The sequence below is a fragment of the Neopelma chrysocephalum genome, unplaced genomic scaffold (assembly GCF_003984885.1).
Source record: "Neopelma chrysocephalum unplaced genomic scaffold, ASM398488v2 Primary Assembly neopelma1_64, whole genome shotgun sequence".
Classification (NCBI taxonomy): domain Eukaryota; kingdom Metazoa; phylum Chordata; class Aves; order Passeriformes; family Pipridae; genus Neopelma; species Neopelma chrysocephalum.
The window spans coordinates 4707074-4724699 of NW_020897721.1; the positions used below are offsets into that span (position 1 = coordinate 4707074).

General features: G+C 59.0%; 3 protein-coding genes across 4 annotated transcripts in view; 1 reads left to right on the top strand and 2 right to left on the bottom strand.

The window, feature by feature from the left end:
• Positions 1-2533: 2533 nt before the first annotated feature.
• ATP6V0B (ATPase H+ transporting V0 subunit b) lies at positions 2534-9039 on the bottom strand. Its single transcript, XM_027683185.1, has 8 exons — positions 8899-9039; positions 5929-5977; positions 5403-5486; positions 4881-4958; positions 4234-4303; positions 3849-3900; positions 3247-3437; positions 2534-2861 (listed from the first exon to the last, which is right to left on the bottom strand). The coding sequence occupies exons 1-8, from the start codon at positions 8963-8965 to the stop codon at positions 2835-2837; spliced, it is 618 nt and encodes a 205-aa protein (XP_027538986.1). The 5' UTR covers positions 8966-9039; the 3' UTR covers positions 2534-2834.
• A 229-nt stretch (positions 9040-9268) lies between these two features.
• On the top strand, positions 9269-11716 carry DPH2 (DPH2 homolog). The gene is made up of 6 exons (XM_027683140.1): positions 9269-9418; positions 9504-9616; positions 9753-9973; positions 10148-10786; positions 10888-11073; positions 11168-11716. The coding sequence occupies exons 1-6, from the start codon at positions 9275-9277 to the stop codon at positions 11296-11298; spliced, it is 1434 nt and encodes a 477-aa protein (XP_027538941.1). The 5' UTR covers positions 9269-9274; the 3' UTR covers positions 11299-11716.
• A 457-nt stretch (positions 11717-12173) lies between these two features.
• The window catches only part of IPO13 (importin 13), a 31404-nt gene continuing 25951 nt past the window's right edge, over positions 12174-17626 (bottom strand). The window contains exons 16-20 of one of the 2 annotated variants that reach the window (XM_027683125.1): positions 13600-13666; positions 13374-13432; positions 13178-13267; positions 12841-13022; positions 12174-12723 (exon numbers count right to left, since the gene is read on the bottom strand). In XM_027683125.1, coding sequence (XP_027538926.1) covers positions 12627-12723; positions 12841-13022; positions 13178-13267; positions 13374-13432; positions 13600-13666 — 495 coding nt within the window. In that variant the 3' untranslated portion in view covers positions 12174-12626. Of the gene's footprint in view, positions 12727-12840; positions 13023-13177; positions 13268-13373; positions 13433-13599; positions 13667-17626 lie in introns of both variants that reach the window. The other variant, XM_027683124.1, reaches the window with a different exon arrangement.

Sequence of the window (17626 nt, forward strand, 5' to 3'; positions counted from 1 at the left end):
GGAGCCGCCGGGCGAGCAGGGCAGCCCCGCGGGCACCGGGGCACACGGACGCGGGGCCCGGGGAGGCAGACAACCCCCGGGGTGCGCGGTGCCTCCCGCTCCGCCCCGGGATGCTCAGCCCTTGGCACCGCGGACCCTCCGAGCACCCCCGAGATGCGGGGACAGGGTATCTCGGTGTTTCTTCCTCCCCTGCTCCGCGGTGCCGGGAGGCAGCGCTTCCAGCGACCCACCTGCGGCGACTGCCGCGCTCCCGCCCGTTGGCGCTGGCTCAGCGTCCGTTGCAACCTATTTGTGGCTCCTTCCCCCCCACACCACCCTTTCTATGTTTCATTGCTAGGAAACGCTGGGAATTTCACTCTCCCTCCCACGACGGCGTCACTGAAAGATCTTGGTCTGGTCCCATCACAAGTTTGGCCCACTACGAGTAGTTTTTGTGTTGTCCACAGCCTTTCCCTTCTTCCCACCTCCCCACTCCCTTCCCCGGCATTTGTGCCCAGTTAGAGCAGCCCTATCCCCGAGGCCTCTCCCTGTGCCATGCCTGGCTACTCACCCAAGCAAGGGCTTTTCCTCTTCCTTCAGACGCTCCTTTCAGCTCCATTAGCCTTGCAGCTGAGAGTAGAGGAGGGCCCAGCCCTACTCCACCTCTGCAAAGAAGCCATGCTGAAAGCTGTCCAACTTCTGCTTCCACCTCTTGGTTCGGCTCCTCGGCAGGCAGCATTTTCTGCATCAGTACTAACACACGATTATCCAAATATCTTTCAACTCCTCCTGCTGCTGCTTCTAAATGACACAAGGTGCAAGATCCTGGAGCCCCACTTGAGCTTCTTCTCTGTGCTTCAGCAGCAGGTGTTGTAGTCCAAGTCCTTGAACCCACGCACACACAGCTAGAACAAGGAAGCAATGGGGTGTGCTCACCTTATCACTGGTGGCTATGGGAGGCGGGCCGTGGGTCACCCCGACACCAGCCCTGGAGGGTCTCGTATCCTTACAAGGGGCATGTGGGCAAGTCTGGAGCCCATTCCCCTGCCAAAGCTGTGATACACACAGGCAGGATTTGGAGGGCCGAAAAGCACCTCAGAGAGGGACATTTTTGACAGCAGATGGATTTCTATCATGGCAGGGCAGGGCAGGGCAAGGTCCATCCCTGAAAGACAAATGGGCGAGCCTTTCAAGATGGCTGTTAGCCAGGAAGATGATTAACCCATAAAGCACCTTCCCTACCAACCAGCACAGCCTCTCCAAGCCCAGGCATTGCCTTTCTGAGCTTGGCACGGGTCTGATGAGACAGCCCTGCAGCTCCCAGGGGCTTCAGATGTCTCCGGCCTGCAGCAGCAGCAATGGGGTACAGCCCCCATGTAGGACAGGCAAAACTTTGCCCACACCTGACACCCTTTCTTTCAACCAGGCAGGGCCCAGTTTGCGTCCTGCCACTACACAGGGCACACATTGCTTCTGTGACAGCCTCCAGCCACAGGGGACAGCCAGCACAGCTAGCAGGGGCAGTGGCTTGGTTTGCCCCAGCAGTCATCATGCATGCAGGGCTGAAATACACTGCTGTTCCCAAAATGCATGGGACAATGTGGAGCAGAGACAGGAGACCAGCAGATCTCAGAGGAGCCATGCAGAGGCAGCTGCCCTAGTCCAAGGGCAAGAATCAGCAGGCTCCAGCAGCCACACTGTTGCACCCCTGTGGGAAGAGATGGGCAGCTCCAGGTGTGCATCTGCTTCAACACAGCACTGGGAGACCAATGCTTTCCCTACAAAGGTGTACTAGGTAGCAAAGCAGGATGAGGGCCTTGTGCTGGATACAGGAGACTGCAGAAGCATCAGCTCCAGGCTCTCTGCAAAGCAGAAGCAGAAGGACCTTTTTAGTCCCTTCCCCCAAGCAGCAGAGAAGCTACAGGTCCAGCTGTCCACAGCTGGCTTCCTCAGGCTGTATTCATCACAGCCAGGGAGAGGGAACAGAGCCAGCACAGTGTCCCCACCCCAGGACCCCTGCCAGGGCCCCCTGGGACGAGGGGCACCACAGACTGAAGAGCCTCAGCACCCAGCCAACAGTCACGCAGGAGAACAGCCTTTGAAGGCGCAAAATCTTTGCTCCTCTGCCCTTCTGGTGCTCCCAGCTGCACAGTGGGGCTACAGACACCATGTACACCCCACCTGTGCTAAACCACCTGGATGGGAGCTGAAAGGCCCAAAGCACCTTGTGTTTGTGCCTCCAACACGTCTCACACAGGGCTGCTAGGAGCCTGCAGAGGCAACACGGTGCTGCCTGCTCCCTGCTCCAACAGCCTCATATCTGCTCCAGGCAGCAAGGAACAGCTCCATGTTCCCACAGCCCAGACAGGACAGCTCTTGCAGGGTGAGCAGGCAGCAGGATTAACCCCACACAGGGAGGACACCAGGCTCCTGCAGCAGGACAGGGATTTTGCCAGAGGCACAGAGAGGAACCTCTGAGCACAGGGGGCAGCCCAAACCAGCACTTGCTTTCTGCAAGCCTCCCCAGCACGCACGGGGCAGAGGAAGAGCTGCATCCTTGGACGAGAACCATATTTATTTCACTGACACAGAATTGCACTGGTGGTCGATTCTAAACACACCGGGGACGGGCAGCAGCAGGGCCCCACAGGCTGGGCCAGGCTGCTGAGAGCAGGATTCACACAGAGAAATTTGCTTTTTCCGAGGGGCCGATGGATCTGCGGGACGGGGCTCTACGCAGTCAGGCTCCTCCTCCTGCCGCCAGGCTCCTCCCGCCCCAATCACGTATAGAAACATTAAATAAGTATATACAGAACCTCTTGGGGCGGGCTGGAACAGACTGGGTTCGACAGGGCTCAGTTGCCCATTTTTACTTTAGATGTCTGGAAAGAAAGAGGAGAGGTTAGGCTGTGGCCCACAAACCCTAGCCCAGCACCCCAGTCCCACCCAAGCACCCCAGGACCATTCAGAAGCTGCAAACAGCTTATCAGCCCCACTGGTAAGACATGAGCTTCACACAAGGTGCACCCAAGGTGACACCCTCAGTGACAATTGCTCAGAGGGGCCATCAAAAGGGTTCAAGCTGCTGCAAATAGGCACAGTATGCTGTGGAGAGAGCTGTGCCACCCCATACCTTGCGAGCAGCCTCCCTATCCCAATGCAGAAGATTGTGCTGAAGCCCAGGTGTGCCTCCCTGGAGCCAGAGAGCATGCAGGTGACAGGCACCTTAAGCTCACAATAAGCTTGGTGACCTCATGAGACACGTACCTGCAGGATAGCAACGATGACCCCAAACAGCCCAATGGCACTGCCAAAGATCTCCACAATCAGGATCTTGACGAAGAGGCTGGCATTCTGGGCATCAGCCAGGGCAGCCCCGCTGCCCACGATGCCCACACAGACCCCACAGAAGAGATTGCATAAGCCCACGGTCAGACCAGCCCCAAACATGGAGAAACCTGTGAGAGAGGAACACTGCAAGAGCACGGGGTAACCCCCTTCCACTTGCACCCAGGGCATGCTGCAGCAGCTCTGCCTCGAGGTGACAGAAGACCTAGAGCTTCCAAGCCCCAGCACCGCCCTCCTGTTTGGGGAGCAGGACTGTTCCGGGGTGTGCCCCGGCTCCCACAGTGCCAGGCCAGCAAGGGACAGCAACCTGCTGCCACCCAGGGGAGGAGCAGTGCTGCTGCTGGGCAGCACAGCCCAGCAGGGTGCAGAAGGACCTCCAGATGGTAACTGAAAAGCTGCCTTTTGGCAGAAGAGTCATATGTCCTTCAGACACCTGCAGCAGGCCACAGGTCGGTCAGAAGGTGGTGCTCAGGGTGAGACAGTGCTCACAGTGATGGCACCAGGGACCCAGCAGTCCTTACCTGCATGGTAGTTTCTGGCTCCAATCTCTTCTGGGATGACTGCAGTGAAAGGCTGAGAGAAAGCACAGGACCTGGGTTAGTGACAAGTCTGTGGTCTCTGGGAGAGGTACCTGTCCCCAGTATAACATGAGGCAGCCATATTTTGGCCACAGCCCTGACTCCATGTCCCTGGCCGGCTTCATGACATCTGCCTTGCGTGTGCTCCCCCAACACTCTTCAGCATGGACAAGGATCACCACCACTCCAGGGGCTCCCAAAGCCACAACAGTGTCCAAAGTCCCCACAGGGCCACCACTCACAACCTTTGCCCACGACCAGCTGCCCATCCCCACCACGGCCCCGAGGCTGGCACAGGGTTGGCGGGGCAGCCCAGGTGCTCCCATACCTCAGCCATGTTACTGATGACAATTGCCATGATGATCCCGTAGATGGCCACAGCCTCGCAGAAAATGATACTGTGGGAGAAAGGCAAAGCCTGAGCACAGTGTCCCAGGGGAAAGACCCCACCCCAAGCAGCCCATGCCATTTCATGCCCAGCCAGCCAGCAACCAGACCACTCCACAGCCGTATGGGAAAGCAGGAAGGCAGTCCAGCCTACCCACTACCTTCCTCTCAAACAAAGGGGAGCTGCCAAACACAAAGGCTGGGTGCTGGTTGTGCTATGGCACCTGAGTAAGCTGGGAATGCCCAGTGGGAAGCAGACCCAGGGAGCCCTGCCCTCTGCCAGTCCCTTTCTGCTCCTTGGGGAAGGGTTGTGCAAGGAGAACCCCTGTCTGGTTGGGAAGTGTGATCTCAGGGTGTTTGTTTTGAACACACTGGGCTCATTCACTGTGTGATATCACGCAGTGACTCTTCAAAGCAGCACTCTGGCTCCTTTAGGGCTCTTTGTTTTGAAAGCAAACAGCATCAGCAGCTCAGCAAGGAATGGTCTGCCAGCAGCACCCAGCAGACATTAGACAGAAGCCTCTCCACTGGCTTGGGACCTGCCCCACTCAGGTGCAGTATGAGCACTAACCCCAGGTCTGTGCTTACCTGACCAGGTTCTTTGTTTTGATCCGAGGGGCTTTGACTCCACCACCAATGATGCTGGAGCCTGTGATGTAAATCCCCCTGTGGCAGACAAGGGTGGTTGGTGGAGTCTGGCACTCATAGAAGAATTCTACAGGGAAACAGGATCTTCCAATTGAGCAAAGAATTGGGCATGCAGCCGGGGGACACTGTGGAGCTGGCCTAGCCACCCCCAGGGTACAAGAGGTCCCAAGCTCCATCACCTACACCAGCAGAACTGCTGGGGCACAAGAGCCACCACGGGACAGCCTGGGCAGGGATACAGCTTCCAGAGAATTTTGTGTCTTTCCACTGCTGTTGCTGCCTGCAAGGTGGTCCACCCAGACTCCCCAGGAGCCCAGCAGTCCAGCCCCTCTGGACTGTGGTGACCCACAGCCCTACATGTGCACACTGTCCTACCCCTGCTCTGCTGTGGAAAAACTGCAGTGTAGACACAGCTACTGAGGTGGGACAGGGGGAGAATGCTGAAGAGTGAGGGGCACTCACCAGGCAGCTCCCACCACAGACAGGGAGATGGCCAAGCCAATGCCCAGGTTGGACCACATGAAGGGTGAGGTCTCCGTCAGAAACCTGGAGAGGAAGAAGTTTCCTGAGTTAGCACACAAGCTGAGCTCCCATAGTTATGCCACACAGCTCCAAAACAGACACCCCTCCACCAAATTATACAGCCCAAGATGGGTTGGGCACCCAGACACTGGGACATGAGAGCCTCTACCAGCCAGCAACACAGGAGCCTCACCTGTATGGATCAAGATCTTCCTCCCAAACCCTCACTGTGAAGTGGAGGCCTGGGCTGACAGATGTGGAGGGCAGGGCAGTGATGGCTGCACCAGGACGCTGTATGGAGCCAGCCACATGAACACATGGGCTGCATTTATCCCACCTCCAGAGGCCCCGCTCACTGTAGCTCCTGTGATGAGCTGTCCATCGCTCACTGTTCCCCTGCAGGCACTGCCAGCACCACCCACTCCTCACACAGCCCCGAGGACGCCCGTATTTACAGGGAACTCACCAGGCCACATCAAAGCGGAAGCCCAGGTCAAATATTGTGTAGCAGATCCCTGGAAAGCAAAAACAACATGGACACCATCAGAAAGGCACCAGCTACCAGCCTGGTGCTCCTGCTTCCTCCCTGACCTACAAAGCCCCGGGGCAGAGGCCCAGGAGCACAGCACAGCATGCAGAAGGGTTACTGGGAAGACTGGCATGCAGAGCTGTGGGGCAGGGTGTCCCCTCCAAGTCCCCTGTTATTCCAGCACTTCTGCATCAGCATAGGACAGGCAGTCCAGTCCTGTGATACTCCCAGACACCACCCCAGTCTTGCCCAGAAGATGATCATGGTGGTTGTCGCACCCATTTCCTATTCCCTCGCCCTGCTGAGCTCCCACACACCATGCTGGGCCGCAGGATCTCCAGGGCAATCCATATCCTGGTGCCCCAGCACGGTCTCCACCCACATCCCCCAATGGCTCAGCTCTGCTGGAGAGCCAGGGCAACGGGGGACCAGCTGTGAGCTCTTTCCTGTCACAGGAGAGGCAAGAGGACGCTGTGCTCTGACTGACCATCATGTGCTGCTCCACCACCATCACACCAGGGGCTGTGCTGCTCCCCAGGAGCATGTCAACACCAGAAGCTCCAGCTGCCCCCAGCACCTCCTTTCCAAGGGTGTGGGTTCAAGACATGACTCCTGTTCTCTGCATTTCCCCCAGGGTTAGTGATTTTCAGATAAATTTGTACACCAACACAGGCAGGAGACACTGAAGCGCACCCCTGAGAAACTCAGAAAAGCCCTTCCTTCCCAGGAAAGCAGGGAGCACTGTACTCTGAGTGCTCCTCTCCCACATGGAACTGCAGCTGGGAGTCACACCTGACATCCCTGTGCAGCCCAGGCACACGGAGAGGTGCAAAACCCACCCACAAACCCTGCCTTGCTCTGAGCTCGTGAGCGGGAAACACGGCTGCAGAACAGGAGAGACACCTGCTCTTTGCTGGAAAAGAGAGGGTGACCTGGCCCTAAGGAATAGATAAGTGCAGGCAGCGTCTGCTCCACGCCAGATACAGAGGGTGAAGGGACAGCTCTGCCATATCTGGCTGGAGTCAGTGTCTGTGTGACACTGATCCTTCGTATGGACGGGAAAAGAGGAAATGGGAGACTCCCGAAACGCTCGAATGCAGCAAAGACGTCACGGCACGTGTCCCACTGCTCCCTTCTACCCCAGAGCTGCAGCCTGGAGGCAGGGGGTGATGGCAACATGCCCAGCAGAAATGTGGGGGGCAGGACCCCGGTTGGAGGAGCCCTATCCTGCACATAGCCAAGACCTGCAGGACAACTCATCCCGCTGGGAGGCCTCGGTGCTGCAGAGCAGGGAGACCCTCGCAGCAGGAATGTCCCCGTCATTCCTGTGTGCTAAGCCCCTCCATGTGCAACTTGGGGCTCAGCACCCCACTCACCACAGCACACAAGCACTGCCAGACAAGCCAGCCAGCCCCAAAACGGGAGGCAGTACTGCTGGCCCACTCTTTCTGCCTGCAGAATTGGGGTGCCCCCCTCCCCTGCAGCGACACACATGGATGAGGAATGGTGCCACCACAGCCAGGGAGGACAGAGGGAGGGCACAGCCCAGCCCTGGCAACCTTCAGGGATGATTTCTACGGTGACACAGCCTGTGACTTGTGTTTTGGCTTTGCTGCTTGGCTGGCAGAGCAAGAACTGAACTCAGCCAGCCTCAGCTGCCTCCACTCCCAAGAAGCAGTAAAGAAGGGCTACAACCAGCTCAGGGCAGATCCTCAGTGCACCTTTAGCCTCTCTGAGAGCAGGTGTAGCCTTAAATCCATATGCAAAAGAAACAGGGTGAAGGACACTTTCCTGTGAACTCTGCAGCCAGAAGGACAGAAAGGAGAGGGCAGCAGGACTGGAGGATCAAATCAGGGCTTAGGACAAAGACAGAAAGCACAAGGAGGCACTGATGCAACACTGCAAGAAGCAAGACCGTTTCCTGCTCACGTCTTCCTCAAAAAGGAACTGCAACAGGGCAGGGGAAGTTAAGAGCATCTGGGCTCAGCTTGGGAGATTTTCCGACAGTCTCACGGTCACAGTGTGCATCTACACTGGTGTGAGCCAAATGACTCAGAGAGCCCAGTGATAGCCCTGGGCTCACACTGGATTCACCAGACCCTAGAAACACGAGGGAGTGAGACACCCTTTGCTTCTGACTTGTTCTCTCCCCTCACCCGAACATTGAGGCGGGAGCCAAGGTCTCCCCAGCCTCTGCCCGGGCTGTGATCACTTTGGTCTGTGCTGAAAGAGGGGATAACCAGCAGTCTCAACACAAAATCTACCTGCTAGCCCTAAGCCATTAAATCCACCCTCAGTGCTGCTGAGCCCAATGCCATCAACAGCAAGGCTGCCACGGGCTGCAACATGGCCATGCACCAACTCCACAGTCACCCAGACAAACTCACACGTTCTCTAACGTTGCCACAGCTGGGCAAAGCAAGGCGCTCTCTCCACCAAGGAGACAGCGACTGCCAGAGTGTGAAGAGCCAGGCTCCTGCCTTCACCTCCCCTCATCTGCCAAACCGAGACACAACCCTAGCACCTTTCTGCTCTCGCACACGCAGCGAAGCGAGTCAGCTGTCCAAGCCAGGCAGGCTCAGAGTGCTGGACGCTGCACATCCAACAGCGACTGCGAGTGGCGCGGCACTGCCGGGGTCCGAGCCCTCCCAGGGAGCAGCTCAGGCGGTGTCCAGGCTGGGCAGCCCCCCAGTCTCGCTCCCGGCGCCATGGGGAGCAGCTCAGCGACCGGGGGCCTGAAAACCTCTCGACCTCCCCCTTCCTTTTTCACGCCGCACCAACTCCCCCCACCAGCCCCTCCCTGGCAAGGCCGCGGCCAGAGCGGGCACAGCCACGACCTGCAGCCCCCTCCCGCCGCACGGCCCAGCGCGGCCCCGCGTCCCCCCCCCACCGCGGCCCGGCGCTGACCGACGCCCAGCAGGGTGGTCCAGAAGGCGAGGCCGAGCCCCGAGTAGAGCAGGGCGAGCCCGGTCATGGCGGCGGCGGCACCGGGCAGAGCTGGCGGACCGGAGCGGGCGGGCCGGGTCACCTGGCGCCGGGACACGTGACCGGAACCACAGCGCCGCGCGGAACCGGCGTGACGGCACCGGCACCACCCCGCCTGCTCATTGGCTGCCTGGTCCGGCAGACGCGGCAAAACTACATAGACCATAAGACACCGCGAGTAGAGCCCCTTCCCACTGGCTCCCTCCCCCGGGGCGGGGTTTCAGAGCGCGATGCCGCGCTCCCATTGGCCGGCGCCGCGCCGCATCCAGGAAGCGGGCGGTGGGCGCCGCGTGCCGCCATGGCCGCCGCCTTCAGCAGTGACGGGGAGGCCGCGCTGCGGCGGGAGCTGCGCCCGGTGGCGGCGGCACCGCGGGGCGACCTCGACAGCTTCTACGAGATGGGCCGGGCCGCCGCCTTCGTGCGGGACGGCGGGTTCTGCAAGGTGAGGGTGGGGCGGGACCAGGAGCCGCGCGCCACCCCTTCCCCGGTGCCTCCTCCCCGGTCCCTCACCCCCTGTTCCCCCTCAGGTCGCCCTCCAGTTCCCCGACGAACTCCTGGCGGACGCGGCGGCGGTGGCGGCCCGGATGGAGGCGGCGACCGGGGCCGAGATGTTCGTGCTGGGAGACACCACGTACGGCAGGTCGGTGGGACCGCGGGGGGTGTCCCGGGGCTCTCCCGCGGGCAGGAGCGGGGCTGAGGGGACGGCGGTGCCAGAGAGGATGGAGAGAGAGCTCCAGGTGCCGCAGAGCCCGTCTGACACCGGGTTGTCCCCGCAGCTGCTGCGTGGACGAAGTGGCGGCGGAGCACGCGGGTGCCGAGGCGGTGCTGCACTATGGCCCGGCCTGTCTCAGCCCCTGCGGAAAGCTGCCGGTGCTGCACATCTTTGGGCAGCAGCCGCTGGACGTCGGGCGCTGTGCAGAGGCGTTCCGGGAGCTCTACCCCGAGCGGCAGAGCCGCGTGGTCGTGCTGAGCGACGTGGTCTATGCATATGCGATGGGTGAGTGCCCCGGGGCAGGGAGGGTTGCTCTGGCACGGCTCCGAGCTCTGCAGGCAGGCATTCCACAGACACTGGCAGCCTTGATTTCTGTCCTTTCCTCTCCCCTGCTCTGTCCCACCTTCTGCAGCTCGGCACTTGTGGCCGTGTTTAGTTCTCACTCCTTTCTCTCTTCAGGTGAGCTGGAGCAGCAGTTGTGCCCCGAGTATCCCAACATCACCTTCTCCAGGCTGGAATGCGGGGACCCTCCTGCCCCTGTGCTGCCTGGGGAGGAGCGGAGGTTTGGCCGCCGGTTCCTGGTGGAGGCTCCAGGGGGGCTGCAGGACTACGCCATGTTCTACGTGGGGGCCGAGGGCCTGGCCCTCACCAGCTTCATGCTGACCTGGAACCGCTGCCCCTTCAGTTCCTTTGACCCCACCACGGGCTGCGGCCGCCACGAGACCTTCAACGTGAACCGGGCGCTGATGCGCCGCCTGTACCTGGTGGAGCGGGCGCGGGACGCACGTGTGGTGGGGATCCTGGTGGGCACCCTGGGTGTGGCGGGGTACCTGGCCCTGCTGCAGCGCCTCCGGGAGCTGCTGCGCCGTGCCGGGAAACGCAGCTACACCCTGGCCGTGGGGAAGCCCAACCCCGCCAAGCTGGCCAACTTCCTGGAGGTGGACATCTTTGTCCTGGTGGCCTGCGCTCAGAACTCCCTCCTGGACTCCAGTGACTTCTACCGGCCCATTGTGACCCCCTACGAGCTGGAGCTGGCCTGTAACCCAGCCAGAGAGTGGACAGGGAGCTACTTCACGGACTTCCGAGACCTGCTGCCGGGTATCAGCTACAGACCAGCTGCATCCTGCCCAGCTGCCATGTCCATAGGGGGAGCTCCAGGATAGACATATCACCAGGCTAACATTGCTGTTTTCTGGCAGGTGCCTGTGCGCACATGGAGCTCCCACCGGCCATCCCCGCAGTGGAGGCCGTTCCCGATGTCTCGCTGATCACAGGAGAGATGAGAGCTGCCCACCTCTGCGACCCCCCGGCCTCCCAGCTGCCCCCCAGCACCGCCGTGGCCTGCAGGGACCAGACTCGGGCCCTCGCAGAGATCAGCCCTGCTGGTTTGTGTTGGTTTTGTGGTGGGGTCAAGCCCTGGTGCAGGGGCAGCGCCACCTCCCTGCTCCCAGTAACAATTCCCTTTCTCTCTCCTCCCAGCCTCCTTCCTGGAGTCCCGCAGCTGGCGGGGCCTGGAGCAGCAGCTGGGACAGACACCCGTCTCCAAGGCTGTGCAGGGCCGGCGAGGGATTGCCATTGCCTACGAGGACGAAGGGTGTGAGCAACCCTGAGCTGGCAGCGCCATCAGCACCGAGCCAGGAGCAGGGCCCTGGGCATTGCCTGCCACTGGGTGTTAGACCCACAGGGACCTGGACCTGCTGCCAGCTACCCCCGTGCTGGATGCAGCCTTGGGTCAGTAGTATTGCAGCAGGAGAGCAGGAGTTGCACATGTGTTTGGGAATGCCTGTGTCACCCTGAGGCTCATGGCCAGGGCAACAGCAGGGCCAGATATGTGGCCCAGACCTGGCCTCCAAGGGGATCCCTAGTCCAGGGCAGCTTTGGCCCTACATGGAAAGGTCACAGCTTTGCAAGAGCTGACAGTGCTGGGACTTGAAGCCTTTGTGGGCTGCTGCTGCTGCCTGAAGCTGAACTGAAGAGGACTTGTGAGTGAACCATTCTTTAAAATAAAAACATGGCCTGAGGAACACAGATGGGTGATACCAGCTGTTCCAGTGATAAAACAGATTATGGTGCCCACTTGGGGAGCACAGCTCTGTGTACAGGCTAAAACCAACCTGAGAGAACAGAAAACCAGGACTGGGACCCCCAGGAATGAGAGCACAAGCTGGGCTGGGGCACTAAGGCAAGGGCAGGAGGGCTTCAAGCATGAGCAAGCCCCTCCCCTGCTGTGATGAACGAGAATAGGGCACACACATCCTCTGCTAGGGGAGGATCCTACATTTGGAAGGGGTGTAGTCCCCCCTCTCATGTGGAGCAGGACTGTTTCTGCTCCATGTCAAGCAGGAGAGCATGGCAAGCAGGATAGACTGTTTTTTGCCATCCCTCCTGAAGCCAGGGAGGCGTTGAGGCATCTCAACCTTGATTTAACCTCCTCTACTGGGCTCTTCCCCCGAGTCAGGGGGCATGCAAAGTCTGGGCACTGCAATAATGACAGCCACAACATAGAAATATTCTTAATATAATTAGGTGCAGGGCCTCCCCCCTCCCAACCACACGTACAAACAAGCAGGGGGCACGTCCCCCCCGCCCAGCCAGCCACTGCTGCAGGCACGGGGCAGCCTCCCTGCTGCGGGGCACGGGCTGGGGAAGGGCTGGTAGCCCGGGTGTGGGGCAGTCCTGCCCAGGCTTCCCCTGCCCCACCACCGCCTCCTGCAGCCGGCACTCCTGTCCCCTGCGAGGAGGGAGCATGCTGGGGGAAACAAAGATGCTGACACCGAGATGCGGCCACCAAATCTAGCTGAGGAGGAGCGTCCCGAGTGGGTTAATTCTAGGTGGAGGGTTATTCTATGAGCCGTACTGCAGCAGGGCGGGGGGTGGGGGGGCTTCCTTGTGGGGAAGAGCTGGTCCAGGCAAATTGTCCGCGGTCCTGGCCAGGTGCTCAGTAGTCTGCTGTGTACTCCGTACCGTGCAGCCCTCGGCACAACAAGGTGAACTCCTTCACCATCTCCTTCACTCGCCGCTTGTTCACACGCTCTCTGCTAAGACAGAGGGAGGGGGACAAACATGAAGCAGGAGGGATGCACCAGGCCATACAGGGGGGGTCATTCCCACCACATGTGGGCCGCAGCCGCTGGGGCAAGTGGCACACAAACCTGAGGATCTGCTGGCTGAAGTTTTCCTTCTGCTCTGGAGTGACACGGGCCGAGGGGAAGCCATCCTGCTGCATGGCCTCCTTGATCCAGATGCTCAGGAGGCTGAAGCAGTGCTTGTTCAAGGCAAAGAGGATTTCTGCGAAGTGATCCATGAGGCTGCGGGAAGCCTGGCCACCAATGCCCTGCCCCAGAGCAAACAGAACACGCTGAGCCCCCGCTGTCACCCTCCCTGCTCCCACCCAGACGCTGCTGGGCTCTCTGCCCCTGGCTCAGCAGGTGCTGCTCAGGAATAAAGCCCAAAGCTGCTTGGGGAGCCCGTGGTCCCGGTGTGTCTCACCTCCAGCACTGCCTGCAGCAGCACTTTGCCGTTCTCGTGTACGACCTGTCCCACCGGGGCGATCTCTCCACAGCGGGGCAGCAGCTCCGTCTGCAACACAGAGCCCAGGCCTGCTCAGTGCCAGCACAAACACCACACTGCAGCACCCCTGCCCAATCTCAGCCCCACTCGTGCCCTACAATGCCACAATACTCACAAAAAAGCCACAGGAGGCTTTGACTGTTGGGGCCTCGGGAAACTTGAGTGAAAGGACACCTGCAGGCAAAAATCACTCAGGTTAGCAGCCAAAAAACTCCCTCACCGTTCCAAATCAGCCCTGTAGTCCCCAGCCCTGGGCTGGTTTGTACCCAGCTCCACGGGACGAGCAGGCTGACTTCTCCTCAGGGTGATTTGGAGCACAAGTCCATGCTCATGGTACTCACCACACTGAAACACTGCTTTGACATCCAGATTGCTACACAGGAAGAGGTCTGGCTTCCTTTTCAGAGCCTGCAAGGCACACAGACAGGTAGCATGAACCCAGTGCTGCAGAGGCACCCAGGAAGCCTCCGAGGAACCCAGTGCCCCAGCCAGCCTCTGCCTGGACACACACTTACCTGGGCACACCCACAGCAAACAGCAGATTCACACACTACAGCAGGAAACCATCACTTTACCCGCCCCTTCCCCCCCAGAGAATGTCATTCAAACACCCAGGCAGCTTGCCCAGGACCTGAGGAAAGGTGCCACAGTGGTGTCCACACAGAGGGCTCCTGTCCCACCAGAGCAGACCAGGCAGCTGCTCCCAGGACAAGGGCAGCCATGTGGGGCTCAGCAGAGACCAGCCACCTGTGTGGTTTGCTCCTCTCCTCTTGAAGATGCTGGCATCCCTGGGGGTCACAGCAACTGATTCAAGCAGTAGCCCCAGATGACAGCGAGATGCCAACGTTCCTTGGCAGTTCCTGAGCAGCAAGTCTGAGATCAGGAAAGCTTTGGTTTTGTTAATGCCACACAGTGATTCCACCAGCCTCTGTGGGGGTCAGGCACTGCTGCTGGAGACACCCTGAGCTGTGGCACCTTGTGCAGTGACTTGGTGCCCCTGGTGCTGGCACTGAGCAGTTACTGGATGGAAATGTTTCAGTCTGCACCTTCCACTCCATGGGAAGGGTTTCCAACCTGCCTCAGTGAGCCCTGCTATATCAGGCAGCCACATGCATGCCCTGACCACCATTCCCTCTGCTCCAAGAAAATGCTGGGAATGGCATCCATGCCTCCTGCCCTGCTGTCACTGCAACACCAGGGACAGCAGCCACAGCACTGGAGCAGCCCTGCTCTGTGCCCGGAGCTCAGAGAGCAGGATACCAGGGCAGGCAGCTGAGCTGTGTGCGAGGGCACTGCCACCCTCCAATCCTGCTCCCAGGGATGAAAGCAGGGAGAGCTTTCAGCCAGCAGAACACAGTCATCTGCCCCCATGGTCTCTACTTGGCGCAAAACACACTTATTTCCCACCTCGTTCTTCTACAGGGAAAGTCCACAACCAGTTGCCCAGTTAAAATGCTGGAAACCAAGAAGCTGAGGAGCAGGTTGGAGGGTGACCTCATCTCCTTTCTGACCTTTTGTATCATGTACTGCAAGAGAGGACTCAAGTTTGGGCACCGAAGGCATTGCTGTACCAGGCAGAGAAGGCACAATCACAGGGAACTGCTGCCCTGCCAGAGCTTCCTGGGGCGATCAGGGGTCATGTTATACCTGTGTGTGTATATACAGGCTGTGCACCATCCCTCCTGAAGTGCTGGCACCACCATCAGAAGGCGAGATACTGGCTGGGCAATGGTTTAGAAACACATCCACTCATCGAGGTTGCTGCTGTCCAGCTGCCCTCACACAGGACAAACACTTGTTTGTGCAAGAGATGGTGTAGTTTTAGCCATGCACACTACCCCTGCTGGGGCCCTGCTGTGGGCTCCAGAGCAGGGACCACAAGCCTCTCCCCCAGTATCATGCTGCTCCAGGGCAGCTGGCTCCCGTGATACCACCCAGCTGCAGGTTCCTCTACCCTGCCTGTCCATGGGGCTGGTTTTAACCCAAGTCCTGCATGCTGTGAGTGTTCCATTTGGCACAAGAGTCTTCCCATGTGCTCAGGTTGCCACCTACCTGCAGAGTGCTTCTCCCAGCCAAAGCAGACCTGCCACAGGCACAGCCCCCCAAGCTCTCCTGCAGACTCACTGCAGCACCTGCTCCTCAATCCGTCAGTGCCATGGGGAAAAGCAAGCCAATATTGGGAGGGCTCCTTCCCATAGGACACCTTGCACGGAGTGAAAGCCCAGGGCAGACCTGGGCACATACACACATGTCTATTGTAAAGAGAGATGCTTTTTACCCCCACAAGATGGGGCCTGTGGAGCTCCTCCCATAAGAAAGCAGCACCAGGTAGGTCCTCTTTCCCAGCACCAGGAAGCCTGCTCCAACTCTGGGACCTCCTACTGCCAGCCCTTCTGCCCTCTCTCCTGCCAGAGCAGCTCTGCTCACATCTTCTGGGATGGGGAGAGGTCTTTAAATATTTTCAAAGTCCCTCCCACATCCTCTTGCATGAGCAGCCACTGCAGAGATAGGCACTGGCTCTCCAACAAGAACTCTGCTGCAGGCTGGCACAGAGGGAATGTTGGGTTCTTCTCCACAGCAGCTGGGAGATCCTCAGACAGGTCTTCAGAGCAGGCTCTTCTGTGCCCATCTCTTCATAGGCAGACAGGCATGGAAAGGACACCAAACCCCACGGACAGGGGGGGCTCCACCACCAGTTCCTGCAGCTCTCCAGAACACAGATCAAGCCATTGTGTCCAGTACGACCAACCTCTTCCCAGATCACACACCTGGCACTGCGGAACCTCCTGCTTTGAGAAGGGCACGTAAGGTTGGCCAGGCAGGAGCAGTCAGCCTCAGCAAGGGGATGCTGAACCCATGTCCTCCACGGGGCTCTCTGAGACTGGCTGGAGCAGCTTTGGTGGAGAGTTCAAGGACTGATGCATGAAGCCTGGACCAGCCCAAGAAGGGAGGGAGGTGGGGGGTGATGCTGGCTGTGCCTGGCCAGGCACTAGCTGCCATCACAGAAGGTCAGTTGTGCATCTTGTGCCTGGTGAGGCCCCACTCGCCCAGCCTGCCCCAGGGATCTGTCAGGGGAAGTCACCAAACTGCTCCAAAGGTCTGTACCAGCGAGGAAGGCCTGCTGGGGCAGGGTTGATGCGCCTGCAGCCCTGGTGGGAAGGCAGGCTGGAGAGCCCCAAAACACCAGAACCTGCCTGGTTTTGCCAATGCAGACTGGGCACAAGCCCCAGCCACCACGGGCTGTGTGGTCCTGGGCACTGGTGCTCTGGCTGTACGGGTGGAACTGAGCCCCACAGCCCTCCAGGTGGGATGCTCCCCTCGGGCACTGCAGCAGCGATGCTCCGCACCGATCCCAGCACACGGCGGAGGCGGGAAGGGAGCAGCTGAGGACAATCTCATCACAAAGGATGCTGGCACTGTTCCATGCAGTCTTATGGCAGGCTGCTTATTTTATCCTTAGCTTCAAGTAGTGCGATAACTTTGTTTGTCTTTGGCATCTGTAAGATGTTTGTTTTAAGCCAGCACGCTCTCGTGATTAGCCAGCCATGGTCAAGAGTGGGTTGACAATTAACGCTGTGGCAAAAGGATCAGCTGCACCAACTGGGCAGTCCCACCAAGCCCAAAGATAAAGTCAGCAGGAATCCTGTCACACACAGAGGTGGCTCCCTGTGAGCTGGTGACAGAGGACTGATGTGCAGGTATCATGAGGTAAGAGCTTCTCCTGAGTTAAAAGAAGGTGAGTACTTTCTGGCAGAGAGGACAAAAAAACTGCCTGCCTGTCTGGAAGAACCAGACAAATTTGAAACAGGTTCTCCTTCCGCCAAGGAGATCAACCACATAAACAGATGGTCAGGGAAATGGGAAAGTCCCCACCTTGACACACTATTGGGTCCAAACTCCCTGCTGCTCTGGAACATGCATTACTTTGCCAAAGGGTCTGCAGGCAGAGCAGACTGGGATGAAAACACAGCCCTCACCATGTGAAAATCAGATCTGAAGAGATCTGCAGATCCTCAGATCTACAAATGCTCAACAGCATCACTGCAAAGAATGGTCCTCTGGAAGAGGACAGGCTGGACCCACCTCTGCCATCAGACAGCTTTTGGAGTCCTGAGAGCAAGGAATCAATCAGGCCAATTCTTGAGGGGTTTCAAAGCACCTCACCAGATCATGAGTCTGTGAGGAGGGGCGGGCCAGGGCAGAGGAGGAAATCTTGAGTCCTATGCATGAAGAGAGAGGACAGGGGTGGGATCCTTTGGTCTCCGTGGGGTTGCTGGAATAAAAAGCCCAGGAAAACAACAGGTCTTGAGTGGGTGGTGTCGGGCTGGCAGCATGATGTCAGATGTCTCGCAGTGATCCAAGACGGAG